The 16,116-nt window shown below is 34.0% G+C and overlaps 1 protein-coding gene across 14 annotated transcripts in view; it reads right to left on the bottom strand.

Moving 5' to 3' along the window:
* Positions 1 to 16,116, bottom strand: part of NPAS3 (neuronal PAS domain protein 3) — an 803,227-nt gene that overhangs the window by 438,569 nt on the left and 348,542 nt on the right. Inside the window, exon 1 of one of the 14 annotated variants that reach the window (XM_039870519.1) lies at positions 10,577 to 10,707. The exons of the other annotated variants lie outside the window; for them this stretch is intronic. Coding sequence (XP_039726453.1) covers positions 10,577 to 10,598 — 22 coding nt within the window. The 5' untranslated portion in view covers positions 10,599 to 10,707. Of the gene's footprint in view, positions 1 to 10,576; positions 10,708 to 16,116 lie in introns of those variants that run through there. 14 annotated transcript variants of the gene reach the window in all.

Below are 16,116 nucleotides of genomic sequence, written 5' to 3'. Positions count from 1 at the left end.
GGGACACTAGCCCAAAGCACAAATGGCCTACTTATGTTTGTTTTAAAGTTATTCCATAAAATCATGTTCAGGACCTTGAGCCTTCTATTTCTGTACTTCTTAGATTATAGAACAAAAATAAATCATTTTAGTTAAATTTTGTTTTAAGATTCCTGCTGGGCTGAGACTTTAGGTTTTAGGCTGGAATGAATTTTTATGGCCAAGTTATAAACACCTGATACTCAGCAGGTGTCACTAAAAGTATTTTTGAGATTACATGTTGCTTCCTTAATTTCAAAAGTTGACCTATTTGAAGATAATTTGTTTTTAAAACTGTCAAATTATACAAGCGACTACATTTCCTTTTACTAGCTTACAAAAATTAATTGGAAGTAACACATGCTTACGATTTATAGGTCAAGAAAAATTTTTCCTGTTCATGTAGAGTTTGGCATGGGAAAACTATGTACCCTCAGCTGAAATTGAGATCAAAACAACCAAGAAAGAAAAATCTTGGAAGATTTGTGCATTTGTTTGTTTATTTTAAGATGAGAGATGACAGTGGTGTTGTTCTCTCACTGCAAGTAGCAAGCATTTTTACTTAAGATCACAAAAACAAAACAATCTCCTCTCTCCTGTAATTATTTCTAGATTCCTTTCACAAGCCCCTTGAGCTAACAGTTTCGACATTATTCAGATAAATGATGTAAGGAATCATATCAAACAAAACTGCATCTTTAGAGCTAATCTATTATTAGCTTGCCAAAGCAGAACCTTACAGAACTGATCAAGTAAGGTTTGAGTTTTAGCATTCAAAATTTAGGGAACCTTAAGAAAACTTTCTGTTCCTTTCACCAAAACAATATATTAAGGTATGTTCATATTTTATCTTTTAACCTGTAAGTAACATTCAAGCAGTAGTGTACAGCCTTAATAATTGGTAAATTAATAAAATATCAAATGTTTAACTTCACAAAATGAAAGCAAAAAACTATTGCTACCCAACAGGAAAGAGGCTAAACAAATCTTACACATAAACAACAAAACACTGTTCTAATATATTCTTTATATTGTGTGACTAGCTACAAATAGAGTAACTATATGCTTCCTCATTTGGAAAATGGAGACAACAGGTTGTACCAAAACAATAAAAAAATAATAATAATAGTATTAACTAAAAAAACAATATAACTAAAATTGCCATAAAAAACTCCTCCCAAAAAACTGTCCAGCCATGAGGTGGAAAGACAATAGTTAAGCATTCTGTCCCTGGATCACAAAGGTATTATGACTTCAAATTTTTTTGCATCCTGATATCCTAGACCACCATCTTATATCCTTACTTAATTTGGATATTCCAAGATATTATACCCATATTTTATCATTTTATCTGTCATATGTCAACTTTAAATTCTTTAAATTATATCCACACACACTAGATTTTCTTAAAACACAGATTCAGGGATCGATCTATAAAAAGAATAGAAATGTTCACTTCATAGGAATTCTATCTATTAGAAAATTCTAAACACAAACACCACTCGATATTTTTCTCCAAATTAGAAATGCTCCTGCTGATTATTTATTTATGTCGTTTGACAGGACTAAAATCAGCCTGTCTCCAAATTTTGCAACCATCCATACTTTTTCTAATAAGAACTAATTTTACAAGGTCCTTTCTGGCCAAGAAACTTTCAACCACAGTAAACTATTCAGACACAATACAAGATGATTAGACCAGAGTATATAGACTATGTAGCATAAACTGCCAGTTAAACATTATAGCATGCTTCATTTTAATCATGTAGCTTTCATCTTTTTGAACACCCTTTTAGCATCTCTTGAAAAAAAGAGGCTTTGAAAAAGCTGAGCTACTGCTAAACACTATAAGCTGATGCTGCTATACTGTGCTTTGCCTCACTGCCTCCCCACCCTCATGAAAATAAAAAAAAGTCACCCTCAACAGTTTAAAGTCTAATAATTGTGGTCTTAAATGAGACAGCACACTATCTTCAGTTGAAAGGTCAATTTGAATCAGGGCTGAAATGTACTCACGTACCATATTCAGATTAATCACTATTACGATTATGTATTAGTATAAGAATAATAAATAAATGGCAGACTAGCAGAAAACTTGATGGCATGCATTATCACATGTTTAATTACAGGGTTAATTTATGTTAGGCCAAATACAATACAAATAAAACAAAATTCTACATTACTGATGCCATAAAATCCCAGTACGCAAAATAATTTTGGTGATTTCCTTGAAGATTCCTGCAATAAAATAGTTTATATTATGTTTTAACAGAAATGAGAAAAGATGTATGAGCTTCAGAGTATGTAATTTCTCAGAAAGTCTGTTAATTTCTAAGTTTTGCCTTTTTGCTGAGCATATTGTTTGAGAAGAAATTTTGTTTCAACATAGGTGTCTTCTTCTGTGATGTATGGTGAGTAGAGGCCTTTTAATTTCCTAACGTGATTAGAAAACAAATTTGAATTTGAAAAAACCTTTTAAAGTAAGATTAATTTTATTTTGCTTAAGATACATAAAACAGTATGTCCTCAAGCCATAAACTATGAAAACACAGAATAGTATTTAAGGTTATAACATAAGACACAGTCATCTTACTACACAGATTGGAAAAAAAAAAAAAAAAAATTCAGAAAAGTTAAGAAATTTGCCAAAAATCAAATAGCTAGCTAGCAACTAGGTCTTCTGACTTTCAAGCCAATGTGTCTTCCACTTCTTTCTTGGGTGAAAAAAAGAAAAAAAAAATTGGGAAAAGAACATGCCATATTTGAGTATAATTTATGATAGACAATATACCAAAATATGGCTAAAAGAGTTGGTAATATCATATACAAAGACAATGCAGATCTTTTTCCATGGATTGGGGATCACTGGGATCTTGGCAAAGACTTAAAAAGAACTCTCCACCATCCTTCTAAACCAGACATATTTAATTCTTTATACAAAAATTAGGTTCATCACAATTCTTAGAAAGAAAGCAAGGAGAAGATAGATTTTTAGACAAAAGATAGTTTTTATAATAACTATTCAGATTAGATATTTACACTTAAGACGTAGATACACATAGCATGTGCAATTCGAGTTTTATCCTGAAGCAATGCCAAAAGTTATCAAGTTTGCTCTTCACAGGGCTTCTTTCTTCAACATTGTACTGAAGGTTCTAACCATTGCAATAAGGCAAGAAAAAGATAGTAAAGCCATTGAGATTAGAAAGAAATAATTAAAATTGTCTTTATTCATAGATGACATAATCCTATATGTTAAATATTCTAAGAAATCTATAAAATAATTGTAGAAATAATACACAGGTTAAGCGAGGTTTTAAGATAAAGGATCAACATATTAAAATCAATTATATTCTGATGTATTAGCAAATATTTAAAAATTAAATTAGGTAAACAATTCCATTCACAGCAGTCATAAAAAGAATAAGCTGGTTAGGAATAACTTTAATAAAAAAGTATAATACCTATAGTGCACTGAAAACTAAAAAAAAATATTGCTTAGAGACATTAAAGAAGATTTAAATGAATGGAGTGATATGCTATGTTCATGGGCTGGGAAGACTCAATATAGTTATGGTAGCAGTTCAGCTCAAATTGATCTCAGTGAAATTTCTATCAAAATTGCAGTAGGCTTTTTCATAGAAACTAAAAAGTTGATACTAAAATTTATATAAAAATAAAAATGAGCTAGAAAAGCAAAAGCAATTTTAAAAGAGAAGAACCAAGTTGTAGGATTAAAACCTCTTGATTTCAAAACTTTAAAACTACAGAAATCAAGACTGTGGTATTAGCCTAAGGATAGACAAACACGAAGGGAACAGGAGAGAGTCCACAAAGAAACCCTTACGTACATGGTCAATTTATTTTCAACAAAGGTATCAAGACAATTCCAGAGGGAAAAGGTAGTCTTTTCATGAGCAAATGTTTCTGGAACAACTGAATATATATATATATATATATATATATATATATATATATATATATATATATATATATATACACACCTAAATAGGTAAACAAACAAACTTAGACACATCTCATTCTATGTACAAAAATTAATTCAAAATAAGTCACAGACCTAATTTTTAGAGCAAAACTACAAAATTCTAGAAGAAAGCATAAGAGAAAATCTTTTTGACTTTAGGTTAAGCAAAAATTTCACACCTATGACACTCAAAGTATGATCCATTAAAAATATGATAAATTAGCACCATTAAGAAAATGAAAAGACAAGAAGGCATAGACTAGGAGAAAGTATTTGCAAATCAGATATCCAATAAAGAACTTGTATGCAGAATATATAACCTTTTATAACTCAATAAAAAGAAGAGAAACAACCTAATAAAAAATGGGTGAAACATCTGAATAGAATTTCACCAAAGAAGATATAAAAATGGGTAATAAGTACATGAAAAGGTACTCAGCATCATCGGTCATCAAAGAACAGTAGTAGGCAGAATTCCAAGATGACTCTCGAAATTCCTGCTGCTGGTGCTTGTGTGCTGGTTATACCCCGCCTCTGAGTATGGATAATACTTGGGAATCTAACGAGATTTCGCTCCCATGATTATGTTGAATAATATGGTAAAAGTGAAGAGGTTTTGCAGATGTAACGAAGGTCTCTAATTAGTTGATTCTGAGTTAACCCTAAGGATGATTATCCTGGGTGGGCTTGACCTTATCGGGTGAGCCCTTTAAAAGTGTCCAGGTCTTCCCTGAAAGAGATCTTCAGAATGAGAGGGACTCTTCCACTGGCCTTGAAAATGCAAATAACTATGTTGTCAACTGCCTCGGGAGAGGGCCACATTGCAAAGACCCCTCTAGGGTGTTCCCTAGAAGCTATGAGCAATCCCCGGATGATAGCCAGCAAGAAAATGGAGACTTTAGTCCTACAATCTCCAGAAATTGAATCCTTCCAGCAACCAGTTAGCTTAGAAGAGGATCTGAAGCCTCAAATGAGATCACAGTCCTATCCAACTCTGATTTCATCCAGTGAGACCCTCAACAGTGAACCCAGTTAACCCGCATTCAAACTCCTTACCCTCAGACTCTCTGTACATAAAATATGAATATTGTTTTAAGTTGCTAAATGTGTGATAAAATGTTACACGGCAACAGAAAAATACAGCAGGTTCCTGAATAACGTCATTTCATTATACGGTTGATGAGACGCCATAAGGAACGTAATTCTTGTTTATATCCATTAGCCTATGGTAAAACTGTTTTTGTTATACAGTGTTCACAGCAGTTCCAAAAATCTATCAATGTTAAGTGAGGATTTACTATACAGAAATACCAAGAGATATCAAATACACAATTAAAAAAATGAAAATGACTCTATTAATAACAACAACAACAAAACTGGAATACGTTGCTGATGAGAATGTAAAATGGTCCATTTCAATGACTCCATAAAAACAATTTTTTCATATCTTTAAAAATTAAACATGCATTTACCTTTCAACTCAGAAATTCTACTACTATATATCTAGTCACAAGATGTAAGAACATATTTCCACACACGGATTTGTACATAGCAGCATTATTCAAAATATTCCAAAATCAGAAACAAACCAAATGTCTATCAACTGGGGAATAAATGACATATGGTATATCTATGCAATAAACTACTATTGACCAATAAGAAAAAAAACCTAACTACAGATACATATAACTTGAAACAGACTCAAGGACATTATTGTACTAAGTGAAAGAAGCCAGGCACAAAAGGCTACATTTTTATGATTACACTTACATAAAATCCCTAGAAAAGGTAGAACAAAGTAGATTGTTTGCTTGAGATTGGGGGTGAGAGCAGGGACTAACTGTAAGTATGCATGAGGGAACTTTTTATGATGATGGAAATTTTTCAAAACTGAATTATAAAGGAGATGAAACCGAAATTTACTAAAAATCTTCCAACTATACACTTACACTGGGTCGATGGCATGATACATAAAATATACATCAGTAAAGTTCTTAAAAATGAAAAAAGCCTTTTTCATAAGAAAACATCATAATTAATGGGAGTAAAGCAGTGGGATATTTGTTCTATAATAACTGAACCTGCCATACCTACTTTCCAAATCTTTCCAAATATTCAGATGTGAGACATTAACTCAGACAATCCAACTTCTTAATCTTTCATATTCAACATTAAGAATTTATCTTAAAACTACCTTCAAAATTTTCCAGGGGAGAATTCTGACATGTGTCCTATCTAAAAGAAGAAGGTAATAGCAACAGTCGAATTAGACAATGCCACCTTCAAAACTCTTTTACCTATAACTTCTTCGATTTTCAACTGCTGCAATAAAATGGACTTAGAATCATGCCAGTGTTTGTAAGTTGGTATTAATTAGAAGTGATGCATATATAGAGGTTTATGTCACATCTAGAATAGTATGGGTTTCTGGAATCCTGACAAATGTTCTTCCTTTTAGGCAAATAAAAATTCTTTGACCTTCCAACAAAAGGAAACAACCGAATCGAAACTGTTGCCAAGAAACTGACCCAAAACGTTACTCAAAGAGCAAATCCAAAGAGAAAATAAAAGCAATAAATTACAATGGCAGCTCTTGGGGATATTTTCTATTAAAGTCACTTTTAATGAGTATGTTAATATCTATTTTCCAATCAACCTCTTAACTATTTGGGGGCTTTACTTACTAACAAAATAAAACCGAATCCATCCAAATGAGCACACTCTCTCAAGGATTATTCTATGTTAAATGCAGTGGACTCCCAGGAAAAAAGTTTGGGTTTGAGTCTTGGCTCTGTCATTTAAACTTCTTGGGACAGGGCACAATACTTAGTCACATTTTTTATATTTGTAAAATAAAATTAATAATAATAATGCCTGACCTACTTTATAAACTTTACATGAGGATTGAATAAAATATTACAGGTATTTTATAAATGCAAGCAGTCTACAAAAATCAGCTATCTAGAAAGAGTAAAAGAAAAGGTAAACATCCATTTGCTAGTTCAGGGCAAGCACACAATTTCCTTCATCAAAGCATAGTAGTCACCTGAATCCATGTTTATTTTAAGGAGCTCCAACTTCTTCTTATCTATCATTTCATATATCTTCATCATATCCCTTATGTGAAAACTACTGTTCCTACTTAAATAGTGAAACTAGTTGAAAAGAAAAGTTGTATGACCAGTCTCAGTGTCATGGAATGCACGCCAGTGCTCCATTCTGTCTCTAAGCAAGACTGGGAACTATGTGCATACTGAGGCCAGAGGTGACAGTACAAATTTGCATTTTGCTATTTTCTGCACTATCTGCTTAGTAATTGCAGGAGATATCATTCTTCTTCTTTCCTTTGTTATCTTTACAGAGAAAGTGTCCAAATGGTAGAGAAAGCAATGAAATGCCAATAAATATATTACCATAAAATTGGATGTTATTTCCAAGGAAAGTTGTTGGGTTTTGGTTTTTTTTTTTTTTCTGAGAAAGGAGCTGCATAGTTCAGTAGGCAGTCAGACCAAACCTATGTTTGCTTGGCACCTGGGTCCTAGTGAAACAATTCAACTGACTTGTAAACAGGCACAATGCCATCCAGCCATATGGGTGCACATAGATGCTGCCAAGTGACCATGTAGGAGAATCAGAAGTGTTTGTTGAGGGCAGCAGTCCTAGAGTGGGACATCCAAACAGCTGTCTACCCTGAGATTCATACGCCTGTGGTTAAGGGGACGTGACATGGTTAATCTAGGTTGGATTAATTTTAAACATAAAAATCAGTTTCCTTGGCCCCATATGGTCAGTTGGGGACATGGGTGAATCATCTAACATATTCACCTTTCCCTTTCTGCCTTTCTTCCCCTAAAAATCATGATGTATTTCTATTTAATGGCTTTCCAAGGTGTCTAACTACATTCTATGATACTGATCAAATATTTGAAAAGAAAAATAGTCTTCATAAATCCCAGTAACCTACATTCTTAATCTGAATTTTTGAGAAATATGGCCATATTTATCTTTGTAAAGATAAGTATCATTAAAGTGAAATGCTGGTAAAATTTTAGTCGAGAGGTCAAGCCAAGCAGCTGAACCACACTAAGAAATTTACTGGAAGAAATAAATAAAAATCACTCTGGGGAGTTTATAACTATAATAATTTTATGGGAGTTTAAAGTTTGGAGCAACTGGAAGCTTTAATTACTTAAAACTGGGGAGAAGGGTTGCTCCTTAAAACTTTTATGCAGAACCATCAAAAATTCCATTTATATACTCATTGTATAAAACATAGGCTAAAATATTTTTGGAAACAAAAGCCGCAGAGGAAATTAGAGAAATGGGAGGTATTTTTGTTGTTGTTGTTGTTCCCCAAGTCTCTAGAAGGATCATTAGGAAGAATATTTCTTTGGGGGGTAGTATTACTATAGAGCAGAGAACTAGACATAAATATACTTCAAAGCTGGAGAACTGTGTATGTTGTGTGCACACATACGCACAAACAAACACATGCATGTATAGGTTAAGACAGTTTTTTTCCAGAGACTCCAAAATGAATGAGATTAAGAACACTGAAAAGTGCCTTTGAAGAGTCAAAAGAGATATCACAAAGCCCAGGTACTTTATTCACCGAGGAACCCTTTTGTCCTCTGTTCTGATCATGCTAAGTTTATATATAATTCCAACAAACCTAGGTGTCTGACCTAAAAGCCTATCTGAAGCAGCAAATTAAGAGAGAGATCCAGAAATACTAATAGCAGAGAGGAGTTATAGCTGACCTTAAGGAAGGAGTAGAAAAAAAGCAGGGGTTGGGGGTGACAAATAGCAGGGAAAAAATCCTCAAAATGCACTACAATTTGCTATACAAAATCCTCAAAATGCACTACAATTTGCTATACAGTCAAAATAGTTCTCATAGTCCAATGGTCCCTGAGGACATCACACTATGTTATTTTCATGGTAATGAAATGCATACATAATGATGCTCCTAAGTCATAAAGAAAAGGCGCAATTATCTTTCACGCATACACAAATCTTTCCAAAATGATTTAAATTAAAAAGAAAAGTTTGATGGTTAAAGAAAGAATAGGCCCTCTTTTATCCAAAATAATTTCTTTAAGTTTCAGATAGCTGAAGTTCTTTTGTACAGGTACTATGATCATATGTATAAATTATGAGCAACTTTAGAGTCTTAAAAATGTCTAGATACTGATGAGATCTTACCCTGATAAGATGATTTCTGATTTAGAAGCTTGAATTTCAAGAGTTATGATGCAGCATATAAAATGTTATTATAAATTGCAACTCACTGCTACTCTTAGTACTACACCAGTTTGAGGAATGTTTTATCTCCTATGCACTAAATCATCTAAACGTAAATAGCTTAAATTTTGGCAACTTTCGTTTGCCTCTCCTCCACCTCAAGCTTTAAAATGTATGCCTTCATTAGAATGCTTTCTTCCTTCATGCCAGCAAAGAATTAATTATTCTTCATAAATAAGTAAAATATCTCTTTACGGCTAGGTCATTGCTCAATAGAAATTATGAATTGCAAGTCTCTCTTTGTCTTCATGAACAAATAAATCCAGGAAAAAAACACAGATTTTATGAATAACTTTTTCCATAAAATTCTATTCCCTGACCCTCCAAACTGCATATTAAGTGCTTATTTATTTGTCTGCTTCTGAGAAGGCATGTAGAATGTGAGACGTCTAATAAGTATAAAAGTACATCTATAAAGACAGAAAGGTGGTTTTTAGTCTTACTTTATACTTTTATGTATTTAGCATACAGTGAATAGAATTATCCTTGTAAGTAATTATTTCACAAATTGAAAGAATTATGAACCTAAACAGTGTACTAACCTATAATTAGATAATTAAAATAGCCACCACTCAGTGCATATTATGTGTCTCTCACCACGCCTGCCGCTTGACATTATCTCACGTAATCCTCACAACAGCTCTCTAAGAGTGACTCACCCAGGGTCACACAGGAAGTACACGAAAATGAATCTGGAGATCCTTCATTCGGAAAAAACAAATGTTTTTAATAATCAACAAATTTAAAGGGATGGGAGTGAAGTTAGGATATCCATGCAGTGTTTATTTATTCAATTAAACAGTAAATTGCCTAATATGAGCTAAAGTGTTTACAAGGAATGATAAAAGATTGCTTGCTATCATGTAACAGTAATACGTACTAATAATGTAAAGCTTACTGTGTTCCAGGCACCTGTTTAAGCGTACACGCATGCGCACATGCGCACACGCACACACGCACACACGCACATTAATCTTTAAAACGAACTTAAAAAAAAATTGCTAATATTATTCCCTGTTTAGACTCATTCATTGGCTACTTCCTACAACCCAAGCCCAACTGGTTCCCTTTATAAAAAAATTCTGTACCTGGAAGATAACAAGTTAGTTCCCATTGAGAAGTTTTGTGTTTGTCGCTTCCTCTGGACTGCTTTGTCTCCAGACTTGCTCTGGCTGGCTCCTTCTGGAACTATAGGTCTCAATCTAAATGTAAGTGGTCCTGCCTTAGCCACCTAATCAAAAAGTAGCAAACCTGCCCCCACCAGGTTACCTGTCACAGCATTCTGCTTCATTTCTTCATAATACTTATCATCATCCTTTCGTGTTGTTAGCGCATTTGCTCATTTATTGTCTGCTCCCTCCATCACATTCCAGAATAAAAGCTTAATGAACAGGGCTTGTCACACAGCACATGCTCAAGCAGTATCTGTGGAATGTGTCCAATCCTTAAGGCAAATAGCAAAACATTATACATGAGCTGTCAGTTTAGGGAGTTTTGAAAGCACCATTTGCCTGAGAGGTAAGGAATGTTCTAATAATACAATAAAAATAATGCCAAGAAGATAGTGAAAAAAATCCTTACGTGTTTGGGAATTAACATATTACTAAAAATCCTTAGAATTAAAAATAAACATCAGAACAGGTTTTTCAAAAGATTTTGAGTGGGAAATATCAAGAACACTCCATGTAAAAATTTGAAGGACAGAACTAAAGCAGTACTTAAAGGGAAATGTATACTTTCAAATATAAATTTTGGGAAGCTCAAAAGTTAAAAATAAAGGAGTAAATTTTCATCTGAAAAATTTAGGAAAAGCACAATTATGAAAACTCAAAGGAACAAAGAAGAAAATAAAGATACCTTTATCTTAGCATAAATAGATGAAATAGAGAAAAAATAATATGGAAGATTAAGAATGAAATTATATTTTTAAAGAATAAGATGGACAAATAATATGAATATGTAGTGCTGCATATATAATCTAAGAAAATGTTAAACAAATAGAAAAAATACACATGTCATCCAAGAAAAAAGAATGAAAAACTGTAGTCATAAAAGCAGCTTTAAAAATGAGAATGGTGCCCAGATTCCCCCAGATCCCTGCTGAGTTAATTTCAACCCACAGTTTTTCCAGCATGACGTGCAGCTCAGCATCATCATTAAAAATCAGGGTATTTTGTTCCATTCAACTTTTAAAATAAACTTTTTATTTCCATTAAATTATTAAAATAATATCCACCATGATTTTCCTCTAGGGACAAAAGAATTGTGGAACAATTCTGAAAACACAAAATAACCAAGAACAAATTAGAAATGTATTATCCCTGAGATGGTTTTACCAAGTAGCTGGAGACACAAAGCCAAAATCACTGGCAGAAAAAAAAACGGATTACTAGTGAACTCATAATTATACCAACAAAACCCTGGGTGGCATCATTTTGAAATGCACTGATTATTTTGCCTTTATTTCTCACTACTCCTGTTCGTTCACACTTCATTCCAGCTAAACTTGGTCACTTAATGATTCCGTAACTCACCCAGTGTTCTGATGCCTCCATTTCTTTTACTCACCTGGCTCCTCCTGATTGTGTTACTACTGTCTCATCTCTACTTGTTCCACTTTTACCCTGTCCATGTAGAAACTTGCCCTTGCTTCCTCATTAGAAAAGATGTCTCTCTTTTCATGATTTTTTCTAGACTGCTCTTGTCACTATTTGGCATTTCCAGTACTGTGATGTATTTCACCTTGTATGATTGTCTTCTGAATATACTCTTTAGCTTTCCTGTGCCATAACCTAGAGGGCTGGAGTACTTCATGTGTATCTTTGTTTTCTCCCAGCATCTAACCTAGCAGCCAGGAGCTTAAGTAACATAACCTCTGAGCCTCAGTTTCTTCATATATAATGTGAGGGGCTAAAAACAGTTCCTACCTCTAGAGCTATTTTTAAGAAGTAAATGATATTGTGTACACTCAACTCTTACCACAGTGTCTAGGACATAGTAAGCACTCAAAATGATGATATTTATACAATAAATGAAAAATAAAATAATATCCTAGCTGTGAATGAGGAAAGGTACAGAAGGCTTTCAAATATTTTGATAAATAAGTATGCAAAACTTAGCCGTTTACAAGCTATATTCATATTAACATTTTGCCGAATTGCAATGGCCCTAAAGCACTATCAATTTTTAAATATGTCATCAATTACTATCAGCTCTCCTGGAAAAAAAAAAAAACTATCATACTAAATATACGCCTCAATTGCAAGACACGTTTTCAATTTCAGAGATATTTCAAATTGTGGAAATGTAGCAATTTTCATGCCAAGTTCCTCTCCTGTTTTGTCACTCTGATCAGTCCTTTGCACACATATCACTGTTATTCTGGATAATCAGCAATGTCCACTGCCATCTTGACATACACACCTGCTACCTGCATTTCTCCACAAACTCAGTCTCTCTGGAAAGCTCTGGACCTTGCTGTCTGTCCTTGCCACTGTACTGAAAATAAACACTCTACGGTAGCACAATAGAACATGCTTCTCAGTATTCATTGGGCATTTTTCCTCTTCATTTTCTTCCACAGTTCTGTGGATTTTGAAAGTTTTGACCACTCCTCTCTCAATTATGCTATTACTATATTGTTACTTCTATTAGCAGCTTAAATTTTCATATAGTTTTATAAATTGCAAGCTGTTTTCACAATAATAATCTATTCGATTTTTAACACCAAAAAAAAAAACCAAACAAACAAAAAAACACCTCATGAGGTAAAAACAGGCATATAAAAGCCCAGAAAAAATTTCCTGACTTGCCAAGACTTATAGATCTAAGGTATAAAAACACTGAGGTATCCTGAGTCCACCTACATACAGCATCTTTTGTTTTTAAGTTCAGTTCCATTTCATTCTACCTTCGTTTCTCTCCTCTGTTCTCTTCTGCACTGACAGTTTCCCTCACTGACTTCTACTTTCTTCCTAAGGCTTAATTGCTAATGCTCAGAACATTCTGTCCCTCTGTTTTTCCCCTTGTAGCCATTATAGCTTCAGGCTTGAACTATAACCGCTATGTAAAAAGGCACTGATCACTACCCAGCATGGCAGTTCCTCATTTCCCACTCTGTCAGGAGATTTCCATTCATACATCCTGTCATCACATTAAATAAATGAAATGCACTCATTGGTCGAAAAAAATTCTAAAAAAGCAGAGCAAAGACCATCTTATTTTCTAGCCACAGTAAAAAATAGAAATAGAAGGTATCATCCTTTTCTTCAATATCCTGAATATCTAAGGAAACTCTTTTCTCCCTTCTTGATCAAGCACTTTACTGGACACCAATATAACTACACTTATGAAGTGAGAGTCCATAATAAAAAATAACTTTAACCTTTCTAGCTGATATAGTGTCTACTCCTTACCTAGCCCCCACCCATATACCAGTATATGGCCAAAGGTGGCAGACAAAACATTTAACCACAGATGCTGACTGCACTCAGTGGGTATGGCCATCCAGAGAATACCAGGTAAATACCATCCCTGTCCACGCCGACATAACTAACTCAGTACAACCCCAAAGACTTTGAACTTGAGAACTAAACAAACAATAGTGATAAACTATGACACATCCATGACTTTGAGAATTGTGGAAAATTGACATATTTTGAAATTTTGAAGATTCCTGTGCCAGGTATCTGTATTGCTCAAACCGTTATTCCAAATATGATGATGGTAGAATACACACACACACACATACACACACACTCAGGAGTCCTAAAACTCTAGGAAGCATCAAGGAAGGACACTAAAAAAGCCACACATACTACTCTATATAACTTATAACTGACATTATTTAGCTGTAGTTCAAAATTTTGTTGCAGCTATAATTAAATTACCGGCAAAAGGAAATAAGAATCTCTTATTTCATTAAGGTCTCTATCTCTATGAAATTGTATAGCACAAAACAAATTCTTAATGACAATACAATCCCTGTAGATAATCAGAAGATTTTCATAGCAATAAAACAGGTTAGCTTGCAAAACATCCCATGTTTGGTTCATCACATGATACTATTTAGGGTATATAATCTTGAAAGGGCAATCCGATAATCACACAAGAAGCAATTTTGTACAATACTAGTGCTGAAAAGTCAATTTAACTTTCCAGCTTTATAAGACTTTGTTATTGCTATTGTTAATTATTTCTCATTTAATGGGAAATTGGCAACAAGGTCCCCGACTGTCATTTTAAATCTGCAGTAATATCATGTGAAGCTTTTCGTCCTTATTCCCAAGTCCTGGATTATCAGAGTTAAATGGCAGATCCGGCGTTACAAAAGCTCAGGGGCAGGCACTGTTACACAAATTGCCAATTCAATTAACGGTGTGCAAATGCTCCACTGGCAGACTGCAGGAAGGACAGCCATTTTGGCAAGTGTCATTCCTAATTTATCAAACTGTCAAACCTTCCACTCAGGTGCCTGCGGTCACTGTCTGCTTCTTAATGCTACGTTGTAAAAGCTGCAGGAACCATTCTTGTAGCTTGACAAGGCACAATACTCAAAACTGATTTTAAAATCAAATGTACAGTTGTCTTAATTATTCTCAGTATAAATGATGTTTTAATTACAAAAACAGAGCGGGAATATTAAATCAGGATTGGACGCTAGGTTTACATAGAAAGAAGAGAACTTGTTACCTGCCTGCCTTGAGAAGTAAGAGAAGCAAAATATATTATCCTAGAATAATGTATTGTCATAGCATTCTTATTTTTACTAAATAACTGCATAAGCCTTTTATCCGCCCAATTTATACAGTATTAATCCTTAATGCAAATTGAGCAATAATCTTTTCTTCTCATAGTTGTTCCTTTGCTTTTGAAATGATCATGAGGAATAATATAGCAAGTGATACTCTCATCCTAAGGGCTCTTTTCCCCTCACTCCCTTTACCATGATCCTAAGTGCCCACATTTACATAATTCCTATATACTGATGCCTCATTAAAATTCTAGGAAGGCAAAACTTACCAAAGTGTTACCATCTTCCATGCATTCATCAGTTAAGAACGATTTTATTGAACAAGGCCCTGTTCTCAGTGCCTGAGAAAGGAGAGGTAAAAAGTTGTTTGGGATTGATCTGGGTATTTTAGCAAAAATTTCCCTCTGCTACTTATTTGACATTTTTAATATTCAGCGATCAACCGCTTTTCTCAGAGAACCTAGATCCAATAGGGAGGGGAAAGATTATTTTCATTATGAGGTTGTTTGTTTCTTCCTTTCTCCACAAACATTAGTGAATATTCTGTAAGGTTGGAAGAGAAGATGCAAAGAGGGTGGATGGAATATGTAGGTAAATGAAACACTAACTCATACTCCATTAGGTTATTTGGTTTAAAAAGACAGATCCAGGAGAGACCTTTGGGTAAATAGCCTTGGAGAGCCTGATGCAACATGAAAGCATTCCATCAACAAATAATTGATAAGTACCTATACATGCCAGGTGCTATTATAAGCCAGGCAAACATAGATGATTCAGACATGGCTCGTCTTATTAGAACTAAGTTTTAGTAGAGAGAAGTGACAGCAATGTCCAAAAAAAAGTAAGAACACTTCAGCTTATAGGCAGAACCTCTAGTTCAAGGTAAGTCAGATAAACATTTTGTGATTTTTATCAAATGGGTCAGATATACAAATAGGCAGAAAATACCTATGTTACTATGGTCAGACTAGAATGCTGTCTGAGGTACATGGTGTCTTACCCCAAATACCTCCTATATCTCCCGTACAACTTGAAATTTCACCATTACTGAGTAATT

The sequence above is a fragment of the Pteropus medius genome, unplaced genomic scaffold, assembly GCF_902729225.1.
Source record: "Pteropus medius unplaced genomic scaffold, Ma_sr-lr_union100, whole genome shotgun sequence".
NCBI lineage: Eukaryota > Metazoa > Chordata > Mammalia > Chiroptera > Pteropodidae > Pteropus > Pteropus medius.
The sequence above is the reverse complement of the archived record's forward strand: the minus strand, read 5'-3'. Positions and strand labels throughout refer to the sequence as shown.